This window comes from Lagopus muta, chromosome 5 (assembly GCF_023343835.1).
Source record: "Lagopus muta isolate bLagMut1 chromosome 5, bLagMut1 primary, whole genome shotgun sequence".
In the NCBI taxonomy this organism is placed as follows: Eukaryota; Metazoa; Chordata; class Aves; order Galliformes; family Phasianidae; genus Lagopus; species Lagopus muta.
The window spans coordinates 24110049-24132010 of record NC_064437.1 but is presented as its reverse complement, the minus strand read 5'-3'; the positions used below and the strand labels follow the sequence as shown (position 1 = coordinate 24132010).

At 48.9% G+C, this 21962-nt stretch overlaps 1 protein-coding gene across 8 annotated transcripts in view; it reads right to left on the bottom strand.

The window, feature by feature from the left end:
* The window catches only part of RXRG (retinoid X receptor gamma), a 29331-nt gene extending 7811 nt beyond the window's left edge, over positions 1–21520 (bottom strand). For 2 of the 8 annotated variants that reach the window (XM_048946402.1, XM_048946403.1), the window contains exon 1: positions 15944–16142. In XM_048946402.1, the coding sequence (XP_048802359.1) occupies positions 15944–16124 (181 nt within the window). In that variant the 5' untranslated portion in view covers positions 16125–16142. Of the gene's footprint in view, positions 1–6537; positions 7058–14469; positions 15176–15943; positions 16143–21414 lie in introns of those variants that run through there. The other 6 variants (XM_048946407.1, XM_048946410.1, XM_048946405.1 and 3 more) reach the window with 6 other exon arrangements.
* Positions 21521–21962: the final 442 nt, after the last annotated feature.

Below are 21962 nucleotides of genomic sequence, written 5' to 3'. Positions count from 1 at the left end.
CCAGCAGCCAGGCTGGAACCCACACAGCTCTCTGTGCTTTGCAACGTTCCTTCACGTCCCATGATGGCTCATCTTCCCCTCCCCAAGGCTCAGCTCTTCCCTTCCCACCCACATACCTCTCCACCACGCTATTTCACGCATTCCTCCAGTTCCAATTCAAGACGCTGGAGTCAAGAAACTCAGCTCTACAAGATCCATCTTCCCTCTTCAGAGATTATTTTGACACTAAATGCCCACCAATGTCAAAGGGTCTAGCTGCATTTTAAAGATATGTATACAATCTTTTTTCCCCTTTCCCTAGAATTTAGCAACCCTAGTAAGCATTGGCTTTCGTTAACATTTCAATGAGCCATTGTTTCTCTATTGGATTTTCAACACAGGCGACCATTCCCTGGAGCAGCAAAGGCAAGGTGTTGTGTAGCAATGTCACACAGTTGGTTTTCCATAGCTGGCAAAGAGGATGGTTGTTCCCGTTGCGTTTGCAGTTAAGGCAGAGGTTTGGTGTTGTGTTGCTTTTTGTGGTTTTTTTTCCTCCCCATCCTTTTAACATTATTGCAAAGTTATTTACGTGACAGTGTTTGTTATTTTACCTGAAGTAACAATCAAATCTGATTCAAAGGGAAGATGCACAATAAAGACGGGAAAAGGTCAGCTTGCTGAATAACATTAAAGACATTTGTCAGAGTCAAGGAGGACTCGATCTGCTGTTATCAACCCACTTCAGACTTAATTCTGCAGAGGGTGGGGGAGAAAAGGTCTTTGTCAATTCTTGCTTTGGCTTTTTGGATCAATTCTCCCAGTGGAAAGCAACGTGAGGCAAGAGGAAGCCAGCAAAACCACAGCAGCAGAAGGCCTGGAGGCAGTGCCCAGGCAAAGGGCTCCATCCTACTGCTGGAGGGCCCCTCCCCAGCATCAATACACAAGCTTATAAACAAATTGCCTTTCACATCGCTTTAAACAGCAAGATACTTTTCAGAACTCTTCAGCTTAGGAAATCAGCCAATAAAAGAGAAATGGGGCAGAGGTCTTCCACACCAGAGTAGCTAAGGAGAAGAGGGACAATTCTTCATCCTTTTCCATAACACAGAAAAGGGCGTTTTCAAAGTATCACATAGAAAATTTAAGTCACTAAGAAAGGACTCACAGGAAAGGTATTTTATCTGTTCGTTTTTACACCAGACCTAAGGGAAACACTGTTCTTTATTAGAAAGGATCCAAGCTTTAGGAAGATGCAAAGATGTTCAAGACCTGCCTGGATGCCTACCTGTGCGACCTGCTGTAGGGAACCTGCTTTGGCAGGGGGGTTGGACTCGATGATCTCTGGAGGTCCCTTTCAACCCCTACAATTCTGTGATTCTGTGATTCTGTGATGGCTTTCTGGCAAAGAAGACTGCTTTCCAGAGCCAGCCCCATGGCATACTTGTTTTCATGGCAAGAATGCTATGGCCAAGGACACCCCCCAAAGGCAATGCATTTGTTCCCACACTGGCCAAACTGTCCTTCTGAAGCTGGGACAACTACATTGGCCAAAACCATCAGTTTCCAGATACAAATACCTATATCTAACCACAATAAATTACAATACAAATCCTACTCAAAAAAACCAAAGCAGTGGTGTGGGATTTTTTTTTTTACTTCCAGTCCTTCCCCAGGACCCAGGCTGACTTGGACAGCATAAATAGAGATCACAGGTCTTGTTAATTTGTGCCAAATATGGTTTGGAAAGATTAAATGAAGTGATCCTGGAGAAAATACTATTTGTGTCACGCATCTCCCAGCTGAAACTAACTCAAAAGTCTTGCAAGGACTTCCCTCGAGATGTTCTCTCCCATCACATGGGGATGAACAGAAGCATCCGTGCTGCAGTGGTTCTGGGGAGGAGATGCTCCACAGGGACGCATCTGAAGGATGACACAGGGGGGGGGCCACAGAGCCAGGAGCCAGCCCAGTATGCCAGCCACAGCTGCTTCTGTGTCAGAATCCAACCCAGGTGACATTTACACAGTCCATGGTGGGTCTGCAGCCTGCCCATCAGGTAATGCAAGATGACATGCAGCGCTGGGGACTCGGCTGGCTCCGGAGGGGCCCTGAGGAGCACAGGGCAGCCCCGCATCAGAAGGAGAGGAGATAAGCAAGGACACTGCATAGCTTTGATTCCTCACTTCTTCCACCACTGCAAAATCCTGGCCAAGGGTGGGAGCTTTGCATGAACAGCCTCATAGAAATGGGAATATAGAAATGCTATCTCCATCAGAGGTACAGATGCAGAGCCCATACATCAGTGCTGAGCAGCCTGGGCCTGGGAGAACGCTACTCCACGACTAACACTGGCTCAGTGAAGCCAGCTTAGAACATCTGGGCTGTGAGCACTTCCCAGGAGAAAGCTGGATCATGTCTGGAAGGAAGGATAAGAGCATACAAGTGACCACAAGAGCCTTGGCAAGAGCAGCAGGAAGAGAAGTGCCCAGTCTGCTACGCATGAAGATATCTTGATTTTCACCCAAGAAACAGCAGGAGACACCAATCTCACCAACTGTGTTTGAGCAAAAAGTGGAAAGAGAACGCAGACTAGAAACATCCAAGCCTTACACACTACCTCATAGCCACTGCAGCAGTTGTGAGTTTGCACTGATTAAAGCCTCTTCAGCTCTAATGTCCAGCAAAGCCAGGAGAAGAAAGGTGCCCATGTTAATTAGAGAAAGATCATTGTGTTTATGATCTAGAATCATAAAATCACGAAGGCTGGAAAAGACCTCCAAGGTTATAAAGTCAAATCACCAACCCATCCCCACCATGCCCATGAAACCATAGAATCATTAAGGTTGGGACAGACCTGTAAGATCATCTAGTCCAACTGCCAACCCTACCACTGCCATGCCCACTAAGCCATAAAATGACAAAGGTCAGAAAAGGCCAGAAAGATCATCTAATCCAACCATCAATCTATTACCTAGGCACCTAGTGCCTAGGGCAAGCCTACCTCCTGAGACCTGCAGATAAATAGCAAGTCCAGGGATGATCATTCTTTCAGTCTTTCCACTTGTTCTTTAGGCATCAGAGAATCAAGAGGTAGAACAAACTGTGTGAATAGCAAAGAATATGCCTATGCTTCTGAGGCCCCAGATAAGCACAGAGGTTGGCATGAAGGATCACAGGTGTGAGCTGTGCTGCCTCCCTCTCCTCCACAGACCCAAGAACACCAAATAGGGAAGGGCTTCAGCACTGGAACATGGGGTGTATGGGAGACAGACTGGAGGGAGGATCGTCCTTGGGGGCAACATTCTCAGTGACATACCTGTGAGAAACACTGAAATGAAATGCAGTTATGTAGCAAGGACTCCCAGTTAGCTGGAATCAAATCTTTGCTGCTATTTAAATATGGAAGTTAATACAAAAAAATACTCCCTTTCTGGTGATATTTATAACTGTCCAAGCATGTTTCCCCACGCTGATATCCTGCATAAAGGTTATTGGTTTTGTCTTGCTTTTAAGGTTCAGTAACCTTTGTGTTCCCATCTTTGCCTTCTGCTCTGCAAGTCAATAAATAATGCAGCCTTCCCCTGACAGCTAACATCACAGAGGAACAAAAAGTTTTGGAGGCAAGTAGAGAGATCTGCAGTGGGGATCTGCAGAAGACCAGAGAGGAACATGCAAGATATTCCCTCTGCTCATCGGGTGGTGAAAAGAGCTGCCACCAACAGCTCTGGTTGTAAGCTATACGACTCCTCTGCTGCTTTGCAAGCCAAGGCCACCTAAAACCTAGTCTCCAAGGAGCACTTTGGTGGATGCACATGAGGCTTTCACCTGGCTTGTTGGATTGATGGTTGGACAAGATCATCTCAGTCTTTTCCAACCTTTATAATTCTGCAGCTTGGCAGATTTGGCATCAGGTGCCACTTTAAGATCTCGGTCTGATTTGATTGAAATTGAACGGTGTGTTCACAGTTCAAGATGCCCAGAGACATTTAGACAACACACACCTGCGGTGTAATCGCATGCTCTTCTCCTCCTCGAGAAACCAAGCCAGGGGAAGGAGGGAAAACAACCCATAGATGTCAACACATGTTTTGCCATGACTTTGATGGGAACCACTCATTGCAGGGTATTTCTATGTTATGGGGATCTTCCCAGCCAAAGAGTCCCTTAGCAACTGCTTGTCAGGTATTTAAAATAAAGATTCAAGCCTCATTCAACCTAACAAAGTATCACATCCCCCAGGTGACCACCGTAGTGCATGAGAGTGATATAAAAAAAGTCTTCCATTCCCAAAGAAAGAGAAGTCATTGAATTTGAGGCTTGGAGTGCTTTATGTGATGGTCTGATCAAATTTCCCACCTGACCAGAGGGATCTCCAGCACAGATTCCACCAAGAAAAAAAGTATGCATGTGAATTCCTACAGTGGTCCTTGAGCTCCTGGAGAAGTCCCCATCAGAAAGCACCTCAAGGACTTCAGGATCTATGGCTCTGTGAAGGCAACTGAGGATGGGTTTTTCCCACATTCACAACTAAAACCTCTGCACTGGGCTGCAGGAGTTTGCCCAGTCGCTGGATTTTCTCACACATTTTCCTGTTGGGTCAGAGACCCCTTTGCCACGCTCACATAAGGACTTGCAGGTTCGGACATGGCAAGCTGTGGCACCTAAAGGAAAAGCAGCCCAGAGGTCCCAAAACCTGGGCCCATCAGGGGTGCCAACCAAACATGCAGCCCACAGCACGGATTTTCCTCTACAGTTCTCCCAAGCCACCAAGCAACCCGGTCTAACCCTGCTTTGCCTGGGAGAGCTGACAAGACTGCAGCCAGAGGTGGTGTGGCTGCAGGCCAAGTTACATGAGTACTCATAAAAGAGACTTTGTGGAGGAGCCAAGTTAGTTCTTGTCCCTAACCAACTGTGCCAGAGTGCTCCGAGAGGGGACAAACCAGCACAGCATCTTTCCATGCCCTGGGAGCAGGGCACAAGATGAAATGCATCCTTCTGGGGAAAAAGACCACATTTTGAAACACTTTCTGTGTTCCTAAAACCCAGGCTGAGAAGGCAAACCCATCTGCTTAAATCACTTCTCCCACTTTGGATGTGCAAGTGTGACTAACCCAAAGTAACACCGCTACTCTGCTCTCCTCTGCAGTACTACACAGTCAGAGCTTTCTTTTCCTCACTGCAAATAATATGCTTATTAGCAGTGTGTCCATCCATTCTCTGACACAAACTTGGTTTTTCTAAACCAAGTTAAAATATCAGTTAAATGCACTTTTAAATGAAAGGTAACATCCTGGTATATTGAACTGCAGCTGTGATGCTGGCTTGGTGCCTTAGTCTCCATTGGTGGAGCAGAAATGCCTCTTACTCTCATATCCCTCACCCAGCAGCCTCCCAAATGCTCTGCAGAGCACTGTGACCCCTATCCCTACAGGGATCTGTGCCTGGTTCCTACAAAGAGCAGTTTGAATGTCTCCTCATATATTCGTAATACTCAAGGAATTAAACACAACATTTCCATTGTTTCACTCCTATTGCAGCAATAGGAGTTTGGCTTTGCTTTTCTTGTTCTTTAAGAACGCCAGTGAGCAATAGATTTCTCCAACAAGAAGTCTGTTTCCTGTAGCAACGGGCTAAAAATGCACTTTTAGGAGTCATCATCCCTACAAGTTACTTAAAAGTTGTGTAGATGTGGTGCTTAGGGATATGGCTTACAGGTAGACTTGGCTATAGTGCTATGCCAGTGGTTGGGCTTGATAACCTTAGAGGTCTTTTCCAACCTAACTGATTCTATACCTGTGACTTCTCTGCACATGGAGGATGACTGGAGATGAGCATCCACAGCAAGACAGAAAATTATACATAGTGGGAACAACCCACATGCAAACCAACCCCTGCCCAAACCTCATCTCCAGCAGAGAGACATCATCCAACAGCCCTTCATATTAATCCCCCCCTCATTCCCCTCAAGTTAGGATAAGGGAAATCACTTCAGATAAAGACAATAAGTGTGCTCTGGAACAGCACAGACTTTTTCCTAAGAGCAGATCTGGTTTCTGTACTAGGGTCTTGCTGGTGTGGAGGGGACCAATGCTGCTTCCAACCCCACCAGCATGCAGAGCCCTGTTGTGTTCCCAGCCCCATTCAGTTGACTTGACACAGCTCCATGTAGGTAGGGCAGCAAGCAGACACTGGGCACAGAAAGAACCCTCTGTAGGTTTCCTTGGGCCAGGATGGGGGCTGTTTTATGTCTGAAAAAGCATTGGATGTTTCTTTTCCTCCAGTAACCCAATAATAAAAATAAAAATGCAGTTGGAAAGATGCTTCCTCAGTTAGATCCTGTCCTTTCAATAGGTTCAGCTCATCACACAAACACATCCACTCCAGAATCACAGGACAACCTGAACCAGCAGCACGCAGGCTCTGGAGGTTACAGCCACACACAGGAGAGGCTAAACACATTTCTAAAGTCCCTTTTTCCTTCCCCGCGCTCCCACCGCGGGATCAGTTTCTCTATCTCACCCCGCAGGCACCGATTGCAAACACAAGGAAAATACTCACTGCCAAAACCCGCAGGAAACTTAATGAAGTGAGGATAATTCCCATACATGTTTAATCTTCAGTTCATCTCTCGCCTTTCAAAACACGACCGTCTCCTCTCACTTCAAAGCTGCCCGGAGCGCGGTGTTGCCCGCCCGGTTCGGGGCACGGCTCTGCGGGGGCTCTCGGAGGGCTGCGGGGCAGCTGCCTCCTCCCTCGGTCCCATCCTTGCTTTGAACAGCTGTCGGCCGGGATGAGACTCGCTCCCGTTCCCAGCAGCTCAGGGCCGGCTCCTGCCTTCAGCTACCCGAGCTCCCTGAGAATTCACGGCAGAGCGTCCCGGTAGCATAACCGCTCGGCTAAGACGCAATTGGATGCATGCTGGCTCTGGTACAGAACAGAAATTAAGAGGTGGAGGGGAGGTTAACTTGTTTAGGGGAGGAGCATCGTGAAGAAGGAGGGGGCTGTTCTGCTTTCCCACCAGTGAAGGCTCGATGCAGACCATTAGTTATGCCGGCCCCAGCCATGTGGAGGTGTTTTCCTGCCATGCAAAAAGGATGCTGTCTGAGTGCTTCGGGAACAGGGCTGTGCAGGGCACGGAGCATCGTGCTCCTGCCCCGTGAGAAGCTTCACTCCATCTTCACTCTCAGCATCCAGCTGCAGGGTGCTGGACTGCAGCCACCCCAGGAAACATAGGATGGAGCTGGAAGGGGCAAAATAACTAAGAAAAGCTCACATGCACTGCATAAAGCATCACGTGCAAACATCAGCCTCCTTACCACATCATTGCATAGGGCACTAACACAGGCAGTGCTACGTCACACACAGTGCTACAGGGATGCTCCTGGCCCTGCAGATGAGACCCAGAAAGCAGCAGAGCAGTGGGATGCAAGGTGGCTTCTTCCCATCTCCAGATGGAAAATTGGATTTCTCAGCAGGAAAAGCTTCCCCCCCTCTCACCACTCTGCAACAAGTCTGATAAACATTTCTCAATCAAAAAAAACCACCAACAAACAGCCTGCTTCATAAATGCATTCTTTTTTCTTTGCCCAGGGAAACCCAAAGGCTATGCCCTTACTGCACAGGATGGATCTGGCTGCCCTGGGACCAGGAGGTGTGAGCAACAAAGCTGCTTTGCGCTTTAAGCACCCAGCGTGCTGAGTTTAGCAGCAGCGTTAGTTCTTACCCACAGCACGGGATCTCAGCAGCTTTAATTCCATGCTAATGACATTTTAGTAGGGAATTATTTTTATTGATCTGCCCAGAGCAAAGAGCCCGAGTGCAGCACAGCTCAGCCAGCACCCCGTCCCTTTTTCCTTTCTTCCAGTTTACAAGAAATGAGAGAGAAAACAAAACAGCCCTGAGCTCCCTAAAAAGGCCACAGTCCCAGGCTGTAAGTGGATTACCTTATTGATTTTTAGCAGATCTGGGTTAGTGAGTGCTTAGTGCTGCAGAGCACATGCACACCGAGCACCTCCAAAAGAAAACCCTCATCAAAATAAGCAAGCATCAGGCAATTCATTTTGGGGAACATGTGGGTTTGGGGTAGGGAGAGCCTCCAGCCTCTGTATACAGCTCAGTCTATGACAGGCTCCAGGAACCAGCTCATCCTCTCCTGACAAATGCTGTGGGACCTCAGCTTCTGCAAGACACAGCAGAAGTCACCATTTGTGCTCCTGAAGGTTTTCTGGTTTTCCCCTCCTGTTATGTAAAAGAATACATTATGATTGCCACGAAGGAAAACCACTGCCACACTGCACCCAGATGGCACACAGTGCTCCCAACAGCCATCGATCAGAGCAGAGCACTGGTTCCTGCCAGCTGAGATGCTAACATGGAACTGGGCCCTGCCTTGCTCAGGTGCCCATAATTTTTCTACAGTCACTGTACCGCAGCACGTGTTGGGACAGCATCCAGAAGATTTAGCACAGCTTCACCCAGCCTTTGAGTCTATGGAGCCAAACCTAAACAGTGGAGGTCCAAAGTGCAATAATCTTATCCCACTTCATCTCAGAACCAGGAAAGAAGAGACTAAATATGATTACCATTCTCCAAACACTGGATTGAGCCAGGAAACCCCCAAACATGACCAAGAATCCCATCCTTCCCCTATCCTGTTTCTGTTTAAAGGCAGAGGCAAACCATGGTCATACTTACAGAAACAGCAGATGTAAATAAAAAGGCTGCAGCCCTCCTAACTCTACAACTGCACATGCAGCTCTCTCCCATCACAGTGCTTTGGAACTGTAGGCATTCAAAGCCAATGCTCACAGGTGTGGGTGGCAGAGGTGGAGGCTCCCCTCAGACAGCAGCCAAGGTGCAGCAGGGGTACAAGGTTGGGTGTCCATGAGCCCTCCCCACACAATTCTTGGGGAGGACACACAGATGCCTCCCCCAGCCCAGAACAGGGACTTGAAGCAGAGTTTCTCTAGGTTTATTAATGGAGCGTCCCAGTGTCATCTATCTGCCATACTTGTTGGTACTGGCACGGAGTCACAGAATCATAAAGGTTGAAAAAGATGTTCTAAGATCAACTAGTCCAACCATCAACCCATCACAGAGACATGGATAAGTCAATTCAGCCACTATGATCCTTAGAGAGGCAGGGAGCTCCTGCATCAGCCCTTCCCCACCCAGCCCTGCCCTTTCTCACCGCTACCCTTTAGCAAAGCAATAACCACAGACACCAAGCTAATGAAATTAGCCCTGGAGCCCCACCAGGCTAATGCAATTACCAGCAGCAGCACAGTTGGGCCACAGCACCACCTCACCTGCAGCCACACAGCCTGCCCTCCCCTCCTCCCCAGCTGCCTCCTGCCATGCATCCCCTGCCCACAGGCCAGCACCTGCTGCAGCTCAGGATCCGGAGAGCAGCAGGCATCATCCTCAGCATCACGCAGGGCACAGCCTACCTTGCAGAAAACCCCGTCCCATACAGCCTCCGAGGCAGATAATTCCCAGTCTGTTTGAACCTTGGGAGTCATTCAATTACCACCACCATAACGAGGCCCTCGATGCTAATCAGCGGTGTCACTGAATCCTCTTAGGGCTGCCTAAGCTCCTCCAGCAGCTTAGCTGGTGCAGGTCCCAGCTGCCCACTCCTCCCAGGAATTACCTCCCCACACGGATGCTGTTGGACACAGATGCAGGTGAGATGATCCCAGAATTTGGTGCCAGAAGGCAGGGTGACAGAGGCACCTGAAGAAGGTTTTGCCCAGCCCAAAGGGCGCCCAGAGCCAAGCCTGCACTGCAGTGAGCAAAGGTACAGAAATCAATTTTTAAAAGTGCAGTGAACACACAGATTTCCATCCACCCATCTCTGAATATTGTCATCTAAGCATCAAGCCAAAAGACATTCTCTAAGAAGCTCCAAGCAACTTTTTGGCTCCTAAAAGCGGCTGGAGGGGATCCCACCATGCTCTGCTCCTCTGCCCTGGCACTCTTTTGCAAGGCAACATGCAGCTCTCCACACACATCCGCTCTGACTCAGGCTTTCTGCTCCAACAATGCACTTTTTAATATCACACAAGGAGCAAAAACAACAGGTCCACTATAACGCCGAGATATCCTGAGGCAGAAAATCCATTCGGAGCCCAGCAAGAGAGAGTCGAGTCAATTAGACACTTTCTAGGGCGTCAAGCTGCCAACAATCCCGGCCTTTGTATGGGGAAGAATCACTGCCTATGTGCTTCCCCACTGCCCCCCTTGCTGGAGCAGAAAGGTCAGTGGTGGAGCGTCATGGAAAAGCATGCAGCAAAATATTCCTGGGAAGGTGGATGCAAAGAAATCGCCATTTGGATCTTTGCTGTCAAAAGCATCCATTGCTCTGGGGTTGGGGATCGTGGGGGAACTGGTGAGTGAACGGGAACTTCATACCTTCCTGTTACTGCCCTGCAAGAAAACTTTGTTATCACATTGCTACAGTACTTAGAAATCATCGTCTACATGCAAGCCCTGCTTCAGCACTCCTCTACACACGATGTGAAGCTGGGGAGGTTTTGGGGCACTGCTGCCTGCATGAGGCCATGAAGGGCTCCCACCTGCATCCCCTATTGGTGCACATCACAGCCTCAGTGCAGCCAGGGGCTTCATTTGCTGTTCTCACTCCACACATCCCCACAGCCGTGCTTTTACATTTCCTCCTGCCTCAGCAAGTGCAAAACTCCAGAGACAACCTGTCAATCTCCATCACATCTGGCTGCCTCACATGGTCTATTTATACCAGCCAGGCAAACGTGGATCTTTGAGTTCAAGGTAACAAGGGTTATTTCTGCTCTGAGCAGCTACTTCCTCAGGGAAGGAAGGGTTGGAGGCATCCAAGAGGAACAGCATCCCATTAGGGGCTGGCAGCCATAACTCTATGGCTGAGGGCACAGTAGCCATCACCAGCCACAGCCTCATCCCCAAGGACCCAGCCACAGCAGGCAGGATCTGAAGATTGACGTCCATCATAGGACTTCGCATCCCATGCCCTTATGCATTGCCACAGAGTGGAGGCCAACACATCCCATTCTAACCCACACTCTCTCCAAGGCCACAGCACCAGGCTTGCTCAGATAGGGTCTGTACACTGAATAGCGCTCCTTAACTCTTCTCCAGCAGACCCAGCCTATTCTTTGGGAAGAAAATCAAATACCACCAGCTTATAAATGAGCGCAGCACTATCAGTACGGCCATCCTGAACACTGCAAGCCCCTCAGCTCACCCTACAATGTATTTGGGCCACCAAGAAAACCAAAGACAGCTGCACTTTTGCCCAACAGCACACCAGCCAACATCAGTCTGAGCCCACCAGCCTGCTGTTTGATATTCAGGACACCAAGCAGCTTTGCCTTGCTCTGACAGATGCACACATCTCTTCTCTGCAAGCACTTCCCCTGGGATCTATACACTGCAGCAGCCAGAGGGAGACAAGCACAACACAGAGCTCAGCCAGAACAGTCCCATGAGATCTGCTCCCCTCAGCAATTGCACAGCCAAGGGGCAGGTAAGGAGCCAGCAGCACTGAGCATCCTTCTCCTTATCAACAGCCTTCATCACCTTTCAAATGTATTTTCCTCCTGAAAGCCACACGTTCCCCTTCAAATAGGTGCTGATTAAGACTACAACTCCCCATGCCTCAAATAAAGGAGCGGCCTTGGATCAAGGCGAGCACAGACCACACCATGCAGAGAGCCAAGACAGCACAGCAGCAAAGAGCAAATGCATGAAGAGTTGGCAGAGGCATGTGCTGACATTTGCTGGCACCGTCAAATAGCTGCTCTATAACCTATCCCAGTAGAAAGGGAGAGAAGGAAGCAGTGAGTGCCTGTCCACAGGCACATGTTTTGGCCCCATCTATTTGAGCAGAAGGAGCAGCAGGAGGAGAGGAAGGGAATGAGCTCACACAGGCACAGCCACACACTCTTGGGTACCTGCACTGCATCCATGTGCACTGAGTATAAAATTTGCAGCTTGAGTATTAAAGCAAGCTCTGAGGATGGCAGAGCAGCTTCTCCAACACAGAGCCATCTCTGTCAGAGATCTTAAACTTCGCAGAGAGTCTGTTAGAGTCTTGGGTTCTTTGCCACAACCACTTCCAGCAGACCTAAAGACTACATCCCTACCAGTGAACTCACTATCTACACAGCATGGGGTCTGTCCTGCTGGCTGAAACCACAGACGTTCCGTCATGCCATTCCCAAGTGTAGGCTGGAAGTCAGCACTGGGCAAGAGCTGTTTTCACAAAGAAATTTGACAGCTTTTAAAGAGCCAAGCCATGCCCACACAGAGCAGGCTGCCTTCACAGCCTACCCTGGCTTATTTCACCAGCAGATCCCTTAAATCACAGCTATCTACACACGTAACCTCTAACCCAGGATGACACAGCAGCAAAGGAGGATGAATGTTGATGCACCCTTGGCCAGGTGAAATAGAAGAGCTTAAACAGCTGACACCAGTGAACACAGCTCTCCAACAAACAGATCTCCTGTCAGCAATAGCCCAGAGCTGCACTCATGCCTCTTTCTGGATTAAAAAGCAGCAAAGGACATTCTGGCTTCCAGGAACCCAAGTAGAGTCAAAAGCAGTTCCTTTGGCAGGGCTGCACACCCCTCCTTCTCCTCTAGGAAGCTGCACCTCTCTGTGCATCCCCATCACCTCCAGGGCAAGCGTTTCCCAAAGCCTCCTCCATCACTTGCATCCCTCCTTGGAGAGCAGCTTTGCTCACCTCTCTGCCGAGCACCTCATGCAGAATTTTGGCCTGATGAAGACAGCAGCAAGGAGGAGGGACTTTTGCTTGACATGGAGATGCGATGTGACTGCTCCCTGCCCTCCCAGGCTCCAAAGGGCACCTGGCTCCCCATCCCTGGCTGAGCACGCACAGCCGCCCCAAGGCACCCGCAGCCCTGTGCGTGCCGAGACGGCCGGCACATCAGTCTCCATGAGATCACCCTGCCCAGCTCCTGCTCGAGCTGTCAGAGCAGGGATTGTGGCTTGGTACAGACACAGGGCTAAGCTTCTCCCAGCTGCCCCGCACCACTTAACAGCACACACATTTTGCCAAGGCAAGGCTGCAGAGGGGTAGTTAGTTTTGCAGCTTGAGTGGCCAATAGTTGGTAGAGCTGTGGAAGAGCCCAGAACAGTTCCCCCAAGTGCATCTGCTTTTCTCTCAGCAGAAACCAGTGCTCTCTTTCTCACCCCCAAGAGCACACGAAGAGGGAAGAAACCCCCTGCTCTAGAGTCACCCTTTGCATCTACAGCCATAAGGTCCAAAGGGAGCTCGTCACAAAGGATGCGGTGGTCCAGCCTGCTTGCAGAATGATTTTCTCCCAACACAATGCCAGCAACTTCATTTGCAAATCCACCCCAAACACAGCACAAAGTGCCCTGTTTTCCTGGCTGCCATCCCTCTTCACCTTGCTTATGCCTGCAGCAGTTTGCTGGTTTACCCATTGCAGCTAAAGCAACAAAGCTGCAAAAAGGAAAAAAAAACGGGACAAACAAACATGATATTCTGCAGCAATTAGGGCTAAATAGGGAAAAGAGGTGTAGGGAATGAATGGACAATGAAGAGGGCAGGCACGCAGCGAGCTGTGCACAAACTGTCCTTGGGCAGCCAGGTCTGAGCCAGGCAGCCAGGCTGCACGTAAGGAAGCACAGGCAGATGAAAAGGGGTATTTCAAGAGGCATAGAGCAGCTCCCAAGGGCCTCCCTGTCTGGTGGGCTCCTCACAGAGCACCCAGCATGGGGCAGCTCCTGTGGCCCCCCCCTCACTGAGTCCTTTTGGGTGGCAGTAGGATGCTGGCAAGCAGCAGTGGGGTTTGGGGTCCGCTCAGAAAGGAAGGAATCCATTAATCTCCCTGGTAATTACTGCCACATATGGATTTGCACAATTACACTCTGTTAATTGGTTATTACAAGGCAAGGCTGACTGACTGGGCAGAACGGCTGTGCTTTAACCCCTTCACTACCCCCAGCACTGCTCTATCCTCCTGTAACCTCGCTGGCTCCCATGACAAGATACGTACAGCCATAGTGAGATGACCTATACCACGCAGTAGAGGTAAAGCCTTCATAAAACCCCAAGATTTCCACTGCCATATCTCCCCTTCTCACAGGGGCTGCCTTACCACCCCTTCCTAGGGTGTCAGAAGCTGTGTGAAAGTCAGGTATTGCTTAGCATAAGCAAGAAACTTAGGGGAAAAGCAGAGCCAGGCATCATACCATGCACGCAGTGACAACTTGCATCTCAGACTTTGAACAGCCCCAGCTAGAAGATGCAATAGGAACAAAGGCAGGAACCAAGCAGGACCACAGCAAGGGAAGCAGGAGTCCGAAACATCTTCTGGCCTTTTCTCTGAGTGAGAAAAGGCCTTGGGAGGGAACTTTGAGTTATCAGCTGGGATGGATCAAGAGGAGACTCAAAATACCTGCAATAAACCCTCAGCAAGGCACACACAACCCTTTCCATACCACTAGTATCGCAGGGGTCCTTCTCATCGCACAAAGTGCAGCAGAGGAGAAACCTGTCCCCATCAGTGAGTTAAAGAACTTGATCTCCTGGCTCCCTGACTTCAGTGCAGAAATTTCTTCCTTGTGCAAAAGCCAGCTCCATGCTTCACCTGCTGGAGGACCACCCCATCCATTGATTGAAAAGGCAGTGTCCCTCACAAGTGGTCACAAGCGTGCTGAGCTCAACTCCGAGGAAGGGAAAACAGGCAAGCCTGCAGCCATGGAACGCTGCTGATTCCTGCCAGAAGCTGGTCTGTGCTGCAAAGTTCAGAGTGAGTCTTCAGAGCTGTCAAAGGGAAGATGGGGCAGAACCCACAGCCGTGCTTAAAAAGGTCAGCTGGGAAAAGTCAGCAAGGGAAAGCTGCTTGTGTTATTGACAGATGCAGAGAGGAAGGGGCTAACCCAGGAGTAGCTGCCAGGTGGCTTTGGCAGCGCACGCTAGGCTTCAACTCTGGGCAGCTACAGCCAGCAGTGAGCCCTTCGTGGGTCACCTCCTGACAACAGAGGCTGGGGACAAAGCCTGGAACTGGCACCAGGCAGCAATCCTTTGTCCCAGGAGATGAGAGCAGACCAGTGGGATGGAAGCCCTTCTGGATCTTGCAGATCACATCAGCTCTTCAGGACTCTGAGCCTCAGATATCTCTCTGTCCTTCATGTCCATGCAACCCTGTCAAGAAATGGAATTACTCCCATAATCTTGGGCTGAAATGATGCATCCACTGACTGCTGCAGCCATAATTAACTGCCAGGAAAATCAATTCCAGCACTGGTTTACCTGATAGACAGGAATCAGCCCAATAATGGATCATCAGATGCTAATCAAATTTGATATCGATATAGGATGATTAAGACTGGAAAAAGGCTGTTAAGATCATCAAGTCCAACCATCAACCCATCACCAACGTGCCCAGTATGCGACATACATTTACCAAGGCAGCAACGAGAGAAGATGCCATTTTAAATCACATGTGACTTAGAAATACGTGTACAGTTCAAAACACAGAATGGCCCAGGGTGCAAGGAACCTCAAGGATCACAAATTTCAAGTAGATCTGAAATGAATTGGACCACTTCAACAGCTTTCAGTGGAATTTTCTCCCACCCTACACATGTACGTGCAAGTATATGCATTTACGCACACACACAGTGAATCCTTTTGACAAAAATCAATATTTATCAGTAAGATACGCCATTCCATTAAAAGAATAAATAGAAATATCACAGCTATGTGTAACCCACTCATGAACCAATTCCCAGAACTCCTTTAGTATGAGCCGTTGCATCCCTCACCCCTAAGCACAGCCCCTTTTCCAATCCCTGGGCTGGTGCATGGCCACAGGGCTGGGCAAGCACTACAGCTCTTGGTGTCCTACCACCCCTCTCTATATGTACCCAGTGCACAGCAGACTCATCTGAGTACAAAGCAAGGACTTACAGAAGTGAGGGAAGGAGCCCATCTCCAGGGAATAAGGAGCCTGCATGCCTGGCTGCATTTCCAGCCCACGTCCTGTCTCTTCAGAAGACTCAACCATGAAAGGAGTTTTGGGATCAGCTCTCCCATCCACACCAGGCTGCTGGAGAAGGAGAGGATCAGAGAGAAAAGAGTGCCTGTGCATTACACAGCAGCATCCTCATAATCTGTCCCAAGTTACAAATTTACCTCCCAGACCTTGACCAGGGCTGGGGTTTCCTGTGTTTGCTCTTTGGGCTCCTGTCCCTTTGAGGTGTTGCAATGCTGGGGGGAGGGCTGGCCACACAGGCTAGATGATCTAGAGGTCTTTTACAACCTTTGTGATTCTAACCCGGGCTCCCGATGGAACCAAACCACACAAAATAACAGTCATCCCATCACAAGCACCCTCAGCTCAGCTTTCCTCCTCTTCTCTTTGCTTTCTCTCTGCCAGTTGGCCTTTTTTCTCTTGCCTGTGAACATACCTGCTCTACAACATTTGCCATTAGGAAGGACACAGCATTAGCCACATCCCTGCTGGAGTCCAGTGGAGACCAAGCAGAGCCGGCTTTGTCCTCAGTGAAGCTGTCTCAGTGCCTGGGGGGCAGGTGATGAGGAGAAACATCTTTGTCTGCATGTGAGTGACCTGGACAGACCTGTGTCTGCAGTAGGCTTTCAGAAGGCAGCCAGCCTGTGCTGCAATCCATTTGTCTTGTGCTGCAGTCAGATCCCCCGGCTTCATCCCTATGCCTGCTTATCTCCATTACACTCAGACCATGCGTGGTTGTCCACCAGCATCTCCCCTCTGTGTTTGGATTTTGCCAGTCCTGATGGAGAGGAGCTACAAGCAAACAACATTCCTCTCCCTGTCTGCACTGATAATCTCAGGAACTCATCTCCTTGCACTCCCCTCCAGCCTATGTCAACATCACTGGGGTTGGGGGAGGGCAAGACTGCACCGCCTGCTGTCCCATCCTGTACTCCATGTGCTACCCAGCTCAGCACCCTGCACCAGCAGGGCTCCTCTGGGGATGAGTCAGACCCACGAGGGGTTTCTGAACATCTTCTTCTCCTGGATTGCTCCATGTTTAAGGCAACAAAACATGCAGGTCCTGGAGTGCAAAGCAATCTTGAGACTTATCCTGCTAGAGGCTTTGAGGAACTGAAGCCTCTCAATCACTGCCCGGCCCTCAGATCATCAAACAGAACTTTGCTAGTTCAATGCATCTCAGATTTGCTTCTTTACATCCCACAACCAAGATTTCTGTGCCCTAAGCTGCAGCGCTCACATCCCTCCTGCATTCTCTCTCCCTTTCTCAGACCAAACATATCACAGCAGATGCCAGGGCGTGGAGCCACTCCAGAAATCAGGCTGCAGTGTTAGGTGGCACAGCTTTAATTACACGGCTGGAGCCAGCAGAAAGGCTATGAAACACTGCTCCTCCAAAAACCAAAACCTTTGCTCCGAGAGCTCTGAGCAGAAGCGGCAGGACATGAACTCTGCCAGTGCACAAAGGAGCTGAATCGATGTCCTGTTGCTACAGCCCAGCAAAATAAGCTAATGATGGACAGGACTGCAGGTTTTCATACGGGAGGGAAGGATTTACAGTGATACCAAAGGAATTATTTCAGCCCCACAGTGACAACACCCACCCGCTTCCTTATTATATTTTATTGATCTTGCCCTAAATACACGTGGCTGGAGGAAATGATGCATAAATTACTAACGAGTTAATTTCTTGCTCTGACACAGGCTCACAACAGCCCTTTGAAGGGGAACCAGGAAAGACAATGTGTGAAAGGATAAAGGCAACGAGACAAGCTTGGATGTAATAATCCCATGTGAATGATTATTGCTGCAACTAATGTAATCTAATAATGAAGAATTTATGCCAGATGTCCCCCGGAATATGCCAGGCAGACTCAGGATTCAGCAGTGGATCCATTTCTAAGGAAACCTTATTAGGAGGAAAAAAATGCTGTTGTTTGTTTGTCAACTGAGAGCCTGTAGATCTTTATAGACAGATACTGCAATAACAGTATGCCTCGCAAAGCTTCCTGAAAGTGCATCCCTTAGTCCTGATCTCAAATTGGTCACCAGGTGTAGTTTAGGCTATTGGGTTTGGGGTCAACCTTTTCCGAAACCCAGCCCTTCTCCCAAACCAGAGCTGCCACCTGCACATTTCCCAAGGGTCCAGATGGAGGTGCTGGGAGAGCTGGTGAATGAAGAGAGGAAAATCACCTCCCTTTGTTTATTTTCACTTTGCACCCTTCCTGCTCCCAGCAGGATACCAGACCTGAGCTCCATCCCTGTCCCGGGGCACAACACACCCCATACATTCCTTCCTTTGTACAAGCTACAGTACATGGGGACATTGTATGGTAGGTAAAACACTGGTTGCTACGAAATAGGCACAACATCTCCCTCTTCTCTCATGCAATTTAGAAGGCTGTTCTGCATGGGACTGGTGGAACATTCCAACTATCCAAGTGTTTCATGAAGACTTGACCTGGAACAAAATTATCACCCATACTGTAGACTACAGCTGGGATGGTTTGCTATTTCAGATCAGCACCTAAGGGATGGTATTCTACACTAGGGATAGGCAGAGCTGGCATATCAAGACATGAGGACAGCATTGCTAATGGGCACTGATTTCCAAGGCAGCATGCTCGGCAGTCACAGCCAAACCAGAGACCTGACATCAATGCTTCCTCTTCGTTCAAAAATACACAGGATAATGTGGAGAGCAAAAATAAGTAAATAAATAAAACAGGCACAAAACATACTTTTCACATTCCCTCCTTCCTTCTCTTTGCTTATTCATCACCTTTTTTAAGACATTTCATACCGTAATTCCAAACACCAATTCCAGTTGCGTGCTTTGAGCTGTTCTTCATAGTTGTTCCTTCTTAACTATTGTTTGTTTTTTAAACGTAGCTGCAGTAGGAAGGGAAGCTTCAGCAAGATCCAGATCCACTCAAACTTGAAACACTCCACCCAACTTCAAAGATTTGTTTCAGCCCCATTAACTCAAATGCGACTTCACATCTTGTCCATTGGCTGTTTTTGCAGGAAATCCAGACTCCATAGTGAACCTGCCTGACTCCTGTACTGAGTCACAGCCCCATGTGAGCATGGTTGGATTGTATCAACATCAGTGCTTCGGTGCTTGTCCCTCCTTTGTCAGCCCATCTGATAGCGTGGGCTGCTCTTCTGTGTTGAAATCTATTTGACAGGGGCTCTTTGATCTGCCCATACGCTGCTTTTTCATTCTAACAGGCCCACAGCAGCAGGCCCACAGCAGCAGCCCCAAAGGACTTTGCAAACAATAACATGAACATAGCTGCACTTAGGACTTGCAAACTCTGATTTTAGCCCCTTTGTACATCAGATGCCACCAGGCCCAAAAACAATTTGCAAACAGGACTTAAGATCAGGCCTAATTTTAGTAAGCCTTTGAGCTCCAGGTCCCCTGGCTGTGTTTGCTTTGATGAAACATGATCCTAGGATGAAAGAAAGCAAAAACCCAGCTGGCACCTGCCAGGAGAGCAGGGAGAGGGAATCTGGCAGACAGGAGGTTCCTACAGAGATTGCCAACACTACTACACGTCTGTTTTGCTTTTTGGGCAGCACAGCGATTCCAAAGGTGACAAACATTTGGCTTGGCTGGCCAGACAAGATGTGCCCACATCAGATATTGCATTCTCCCTCCTCTCTCACTAGCATCTCTGCACCTCTCAGGCAGCCCCTTCTGTTGTGCTTCAGGTTGCCGAGCTGCAGAGAGCATCCAGGCTCTGCTGGAGTGAAGCACGTCGGTGGGAAGAGCTGCTCCCTTGCTAAGTGTGGGCCAGCTGGCTGGGCTGCATCTGGACAACTCATTTCAAATGTCAGTCTGGAGCACAACGTAAGGATTTTCATTGCAGGACACATCTGAACTTCAGGCAACCCTGAGGTTACTGTAGCTTTTTTTAGAAATGCAGCTTTATTTGCATTTCAGTGTCACAAAAAGACAAATCTTTAAGTTGGGAGTGCTGTTTTGTTGGTTTTTCTTTTCCCCCCAGACGCTCCCAGTGTGAAGGAATGATTCTTCAAAGCAAGACTTGCTATTATCTGAGCACTAAAAGAGGTTAGGAAAGACTGTTGATTTTCCTTCTCATTGTTCTACAGTCCTGAGGAATCCCCTACAATCCAGTTATGCTCTTCAACCAAAGAGCATTTGGAAGGTTCCCTACAGTCTCTTCCTATAAACACATATTGGTTTCACCCTGCTATGAAGGATGGAGGTGTGCTGGCTCAACCCACTTATCAGCCAGCCACCAGCTGGATTGACTAGTTGCCCCTGCAGCAGCAATCAGCATCAGATGGAGGGTGGGCAGGCAGGCCAAGCCACTGATTTCAAACCCCATCTCTTGCCCCCTCGGCCTCCTCAGAGACGCCTACAACATCTCTAGGGCAGCACATCTTAGGCATGAGCCCCTGACTAGGTTTTATGGAGGTGACCTGGACAGCTGGGCCCCTTCTAGGAAGGAAGAGGCAGCTGATAGCATTACTGTGTCTGCACTCTGTCACAGACCGTGTTTGCCTGCACCGGAAGCAACACGCGAGGCAAACATGCAGACCTTGGTGGAAGCTATAGCAATTAGGTTAATGAAGAGCTGGAGCTGTCCCATATGTTTTCTGATCTGTTGTTCTTTGAGAGCCATACTGCACCTGTTCCCAGAGCATCCAAAGGCCTCAACGGCACAGATTTGCCTGCACCAGACACAGGAGCAGAAGGAGGACTGATACAGATTGCTGGCATAATGTGGAGGCAGAAGTTGCTCAGATTTAGCCATCAGTGCTACTGAGAAATAAAACTAGTGCTCGTCCCTTCAAGCCAACGGAGCAAATAGACATACACTGGGATTTCTGAAAGAGACAGAGTTTCAGACACCAAATTGCTCCAACTATCCAGGAGCCACGGATCCAGGTAGCTAAAATTCCTTGGAGCATCCCTGCAGCTGCTCTGGTCCCACTCAGCCCCTGATTTTTGCATAGAGTCACAGTGCACAATGTCAGCTTCTACCTGCAGTGCCATCACTCAAAGCAGGGCTTTGGAGTAGGTGACTTCTCAGAGCCCCTCAAATCTCATTTCTTAGGATGCTCTGACAAGTTCTTTCCCCAGGTACAAGCTCAGAGAAAAAGCTGCTCTTCAGAACTAGCCTTGCTTATTATAAAGACTAGAGAAGTCCATATTCCCAAAACATTTGTAAGACAGACAGTCCATCCTTCCCCAGAGCATTTCCACTGCCCACAAGTGTGGATGTGGCACCAGGGGGCATAGTCAGTGGGTGTAAGGCAATGGAAAGCACAGCAATGACAACAGAGTAGCAAAGTCCTAGGATGCAGCAAATGAGGACTTGCTCAAACACAACAGCTGTGAGTACAGAAATAAAGGAAAGAATCTGCTTACCTTCAGGAGGCTTCAGATACATAGAAATCTCCAGAAGGAAAAAAACAAACAAACAAACAAAAAACCTTCATTCCACAGCAAAACCTTAAATGAGGTCTGGCTCCAGCCCTTCCATCACTCGGGTGCACTGCACACACCTGAGCTCCCCTGGGTGGGCCCTGTCTTCCCACCAGGTGTTCAATCACTGCTTCAGGCTGTGACTTAGCATTTCTGCTACACTGGGCATGGTGGGGATGTGTTGATGGTTGGACTAGGTGGTCTTTTCCACCTTAATGATTCTACTATTTCTCAGAGGCAGATCACTTTCTGGAGCTAGGCTTCAATGCTAACATGAAAGCAGACAGTATCTGCCATTTGTAACCATTCCCGCCTCCTGCTAGAACATGAATAAAGTGCTTTAAAAGTCCCCAGAGCTGTCACCAGTTTCCATGGCCAAAACACTGACCTTCAAGGCAGCACACAGGGAAGGATGCTGTGACGGGTTGTTCACCATTTAATGAGGCAAGAACCGAAATCTGCAAGGAAACAGTAAGTAAAAGTGACAAAAG